Below are 3,733 nucleotides of genomic sequence, written 5' to 3'. Positions count from 1 at the left end.
CGTATTGGCTATTCAAAGTAAAGAGCGCACCCATTGGACTTCAAGATGAACAAGATAACTTCATTTTTTTTTCAGTTGTGCAACCGCATACATTCACCATTTCAGTCCCATTACTAAAATGTCCTTAATAGGCCAAAGTAGTTGTACTGAAACAATTACATGCAAATGTACGTCTGCTTAAAATAAAGGCGATCTTTTGTTTATTTTGAAGCCCTATAGGCGTTCTTTCATTGCAGTAATTGTTTTCAATTTAAAGTTATTTTTTCACCCTCTATATCAGCACACTATGGTGGAGCGACACATTATTGGGCTGGTATATAATTTTTTTCCAGGGCTGCTTTTAGTTCCTAGTCCAGCTCTGGTGGAGAGATAGACTGTAGATTCTTACCATGTCTAAAGTAGAGTTTCACCATGTGCTGAAATCCTGTTTTACACAGTGTGTGGGAGGCTCTCTTTTCTCTTGATTCTGCCTCAAAAGTTGGCTAACCCTCACACTACAGTGGAAATACTGAGCAAGCCATCTGCAACACTCAAGTATGGTTTGCGGGTCGAACCTCCTCCACTGCAATAACCATTCCTGGGCACCAGGGTGCTGTCAAGAAAAGAAAGGGAACCAGAATGAGCACTACATATTTCAGCAGGGTATTTTGTTAGCCTGCTGTTTTGGCCCTGGAATGAAATCCAACAAAATGCCCAAGATTGGGCTGGTGGACACTTCACTGGGATGATGAGGAGTCCAACTCTCCCGGCTCAACCTTCCTCTATCAATGACTAGCACTATCCTATCTTTGCAGATGTTGCTGATACCCCTTGTGTATACATGATTGCCAAAGTATGCATTTACACCACACATTCATGTATATATGATTTTCATAATTGCACATTCATTTTGTTTATTGCAAATTAATTACATTTGCAAATTGTCCTTTGTAAGTCCTTAAACTCACAGTGCAGTGGCACCAGAAGCTGCCATGCTGTCAGCTTCATAGATCTAAATACAGCAAGACTAAGTTACTACAGTCCACTCTCTTTGTAACAGCTCCTCTACTCAGAGATGCTACATTTCTTGATGGGAGGAGAAGCGAGGGCAGCAGCCTGTCCTCAGTTACTCTGGTAGGGGTAAAACTACAGCCTCTCCATTTTTTTTTTTTTTTTACTAAGATAGCTGATCAGGCTTGGGGGAGCTCGCTGCAGACTCAGCTTGCTGATAATGCTGGGAGGGGGAGGGACGGCTACCCGTCTCCGAGCTGGCTGATAATGCTGTGAGGGGATGAAGGCTGGCACAGCTACTTTGCTCTCTCCCCTGTATTCACGGGGAGCTACTGTGTACATCAAAATAACAGCTACCCTCCTACCAGGAGAAGGTAATTGGAGGGTAGTTGATGATGATAGGTATCTGGCACAGTGTGCTATAAATCTTGACAGCAACCACCAGACTCTAGCACACTCTGACTCCCTAGTCCATTACTATGTCAAGCTATACTTGTCATCATATTGGAGCAGGGAAGCAGAATGTGCTTGATGGCTCCTCTGGCTTATAATATTTACATGAATATTCACTGAAGTAAGAATTCAAATTGAATTTTACATTTAAGGTGAAAATAGCCCAACTGAAAGAATTTTTAGGCCATCAATGCTTTCAGTTCAGCTTCTTTGACCTTAAAATTGACATTTTATTTCACGTTAAATTCTCACTCTATAAACAAGTTTGTTAGAGCCGAGTAGCTTCTGGGCCTTAGGAAAAAGTGTAATGTTTGCAGCTGTGAGAGAAACAGAATTCTTATCACCGGATTCATCACTGCCAGTACCAAAAACAGACATTGTGGACACTATCTTAGTACACTGTACACTGAGCCAAGTCTTCACTCAAGAGTGGCGCTGATGATTCCTACAGAGTAAACTACGCTGTGTTTGTCCTTAATTGCTTCTTTGAGGGCTTCAAAAATGTATACTTCTTGAACTTGCTGATAGAATGAGCTGCAGTTTCAGTGGAAACAGAATAATAAGTTCTTACAACATGAAAATGATGAGAAAAAAAAATGTCTTTCTGGTTCTTTAATCACGCCGTAAACATGCTAATAATCTCACTATTCTGAGGCCAAAAACTACTTATAGTCGTGGTAGCGACGGTCATGGTAGAGGCTACGGTAGTGGGGGTCAAAGCATTCCTCCAGGTTGAGGAAAAGTGTTCAAACGCTCAGAAGGTCTCAGAAGCATTACTGCTGATGGTGGATTGGGAAGCAATACCCTCATTTTGAAATTAGTATGTGACATTGAAGTTGGTGGGTGTGTTTTTTTTTATTACAATAAATTTGGGATATGAATAATTTTGAACTGTGTAAAGAAACATAATGTAATTCAGCAAAAATACATGCTTGTGTAGCAAAATGTGTTGCTGCTTGGTATACTTATTACTATAACGTTATTGTGTTTATCTTTTAGAAACAGTACATGAAAAGCAGACAATAGATGGAATAGTATTTAAAAAAAACAAAAATTAATAAAAAAAATAATTTGCTTTCTCTAAACACTTACGGTAACCAAATGAAAAAACATGCCAATCTATGAATTGGGGATTGTAAGTTGGTGTTAAGTGGTAGTGGCAAGCACTAACCTTAAACAATAGTTTCACACTCAGATAAATGGAGCATGCTATCTCTACAATTCAACATTTGTGTGAGTGCCAACAGGCAGGATTATTTTTTTTTATTTTCTTTTACTGGTCAACACCCTCCCTCCAAATAAAATATTTCCTTTCTACAAATAATTAACAAAAAAAAATAAAAAATAACACCTGTAATTTTCAAATTCATAGTAAACTAAAAGAGTAAAACATTAAATAAAATGCCATTAAAAGTCACCGGGATACGTTATCTGTCAAATCTATCCAGGAAGTACTTGTTCCTCCAAGGAAACGATGTGTAGATGTTAATTGACAGATATAGCATGATTTCTTCACAGTGTGCCGAGCAGAATAATATGTGGCAGAGTCGTCTGGACTCATGTTGTTCAGCTGCAGATAAAACGTATTTTCAGAAATGTCCCAGGTGATTGTCACTCTGTTCTTCAGAGCAGAATTGTATACTGTGCTTCCATCATTTTTGATAACTCCCAACCACTCCAGTCCTTTACCAGTTGGCTGTCTTACCCAGTTCCACCATGCACCACTGTTTATGGTATATCCATTAACTTTACAGGTGAGTTTAAGAGATTCTGTTGGTTTTACAAGTCCATTTCCAGACTGAATCAATGTAATCTGACACTGAGCACCTAATAAAATAGAAAAAACACATTCCCAGGTTATCCTGTTTAAGATTAGACGCTCACCCATCCAATTTACATGATTTAATACTTACAAGTTATAAAACAGAGTGTAAGAAAAATAAATACATGTGCCATTTTCCTGCAGTGGTAAAACACAGCCTGTTTGCCTGTCTTGAACATGTGATTCTCTAAGAAAAAGAAACCTGAATATATACAGAAATCTGTTCTTTGCATATTTGCATATGAGATGATCAGTCTATATAACTGCATTCAGATTGGTAGTCATATTATAGATGATTTGTGCACAATATAGCAAATAAGTATTGATAGGGTTAGTTATTAAAGTGAGAATTCAATGTGAATTTCAATTTTATGGCTTAAGTTGCCAAACTTAAATCACAGTTGACGTAGAGAATTTTTCCAGTTCAACTATTTTGACCTTATATTTTAATTTATTTTGAATTCCCTT

At 38.0% G+C, this 3,733-nt stretch overlaps 1 gene segment (V, D, J or C); it reads right to left on the bottom strand.

Annotated features, from left to right (window-relative positions):
• Positions 1–2,857: 2,857 nt before the first annotated feature.
• Positions 2,858–3,431, bottom strand: LOC134612158 (immunoglobulin heavy variable 4-38-2-like). The segment is given in 2 exon segments: positions 2,858–3,270; positions 3,357–3,431. Coding segments are annotated over 2 exon segments (456 nt in total).
• Positions 3,432–3,733: the final 302 nt, after the last annotated feature.

Source organism: Pelobates fuscus, chromosome 5 (genome assembly GCF_036172605.1).
Source record: "Pelobates fuscus isolate aPelFus1 chromosome 5, aPelFus1.pri, whole genome shotgun sequence".
NCBI lineage: Eukaryota > Metazoa > Chordata > Amphibia > Anura > Pelobatidae > Pelobates > Pelobates fuscus.
The sequence above is the reverse complement of the archived record's forward strand: the minus strand, read 5'-3'. Positions and strand labels throughout refer to the sequence as shown.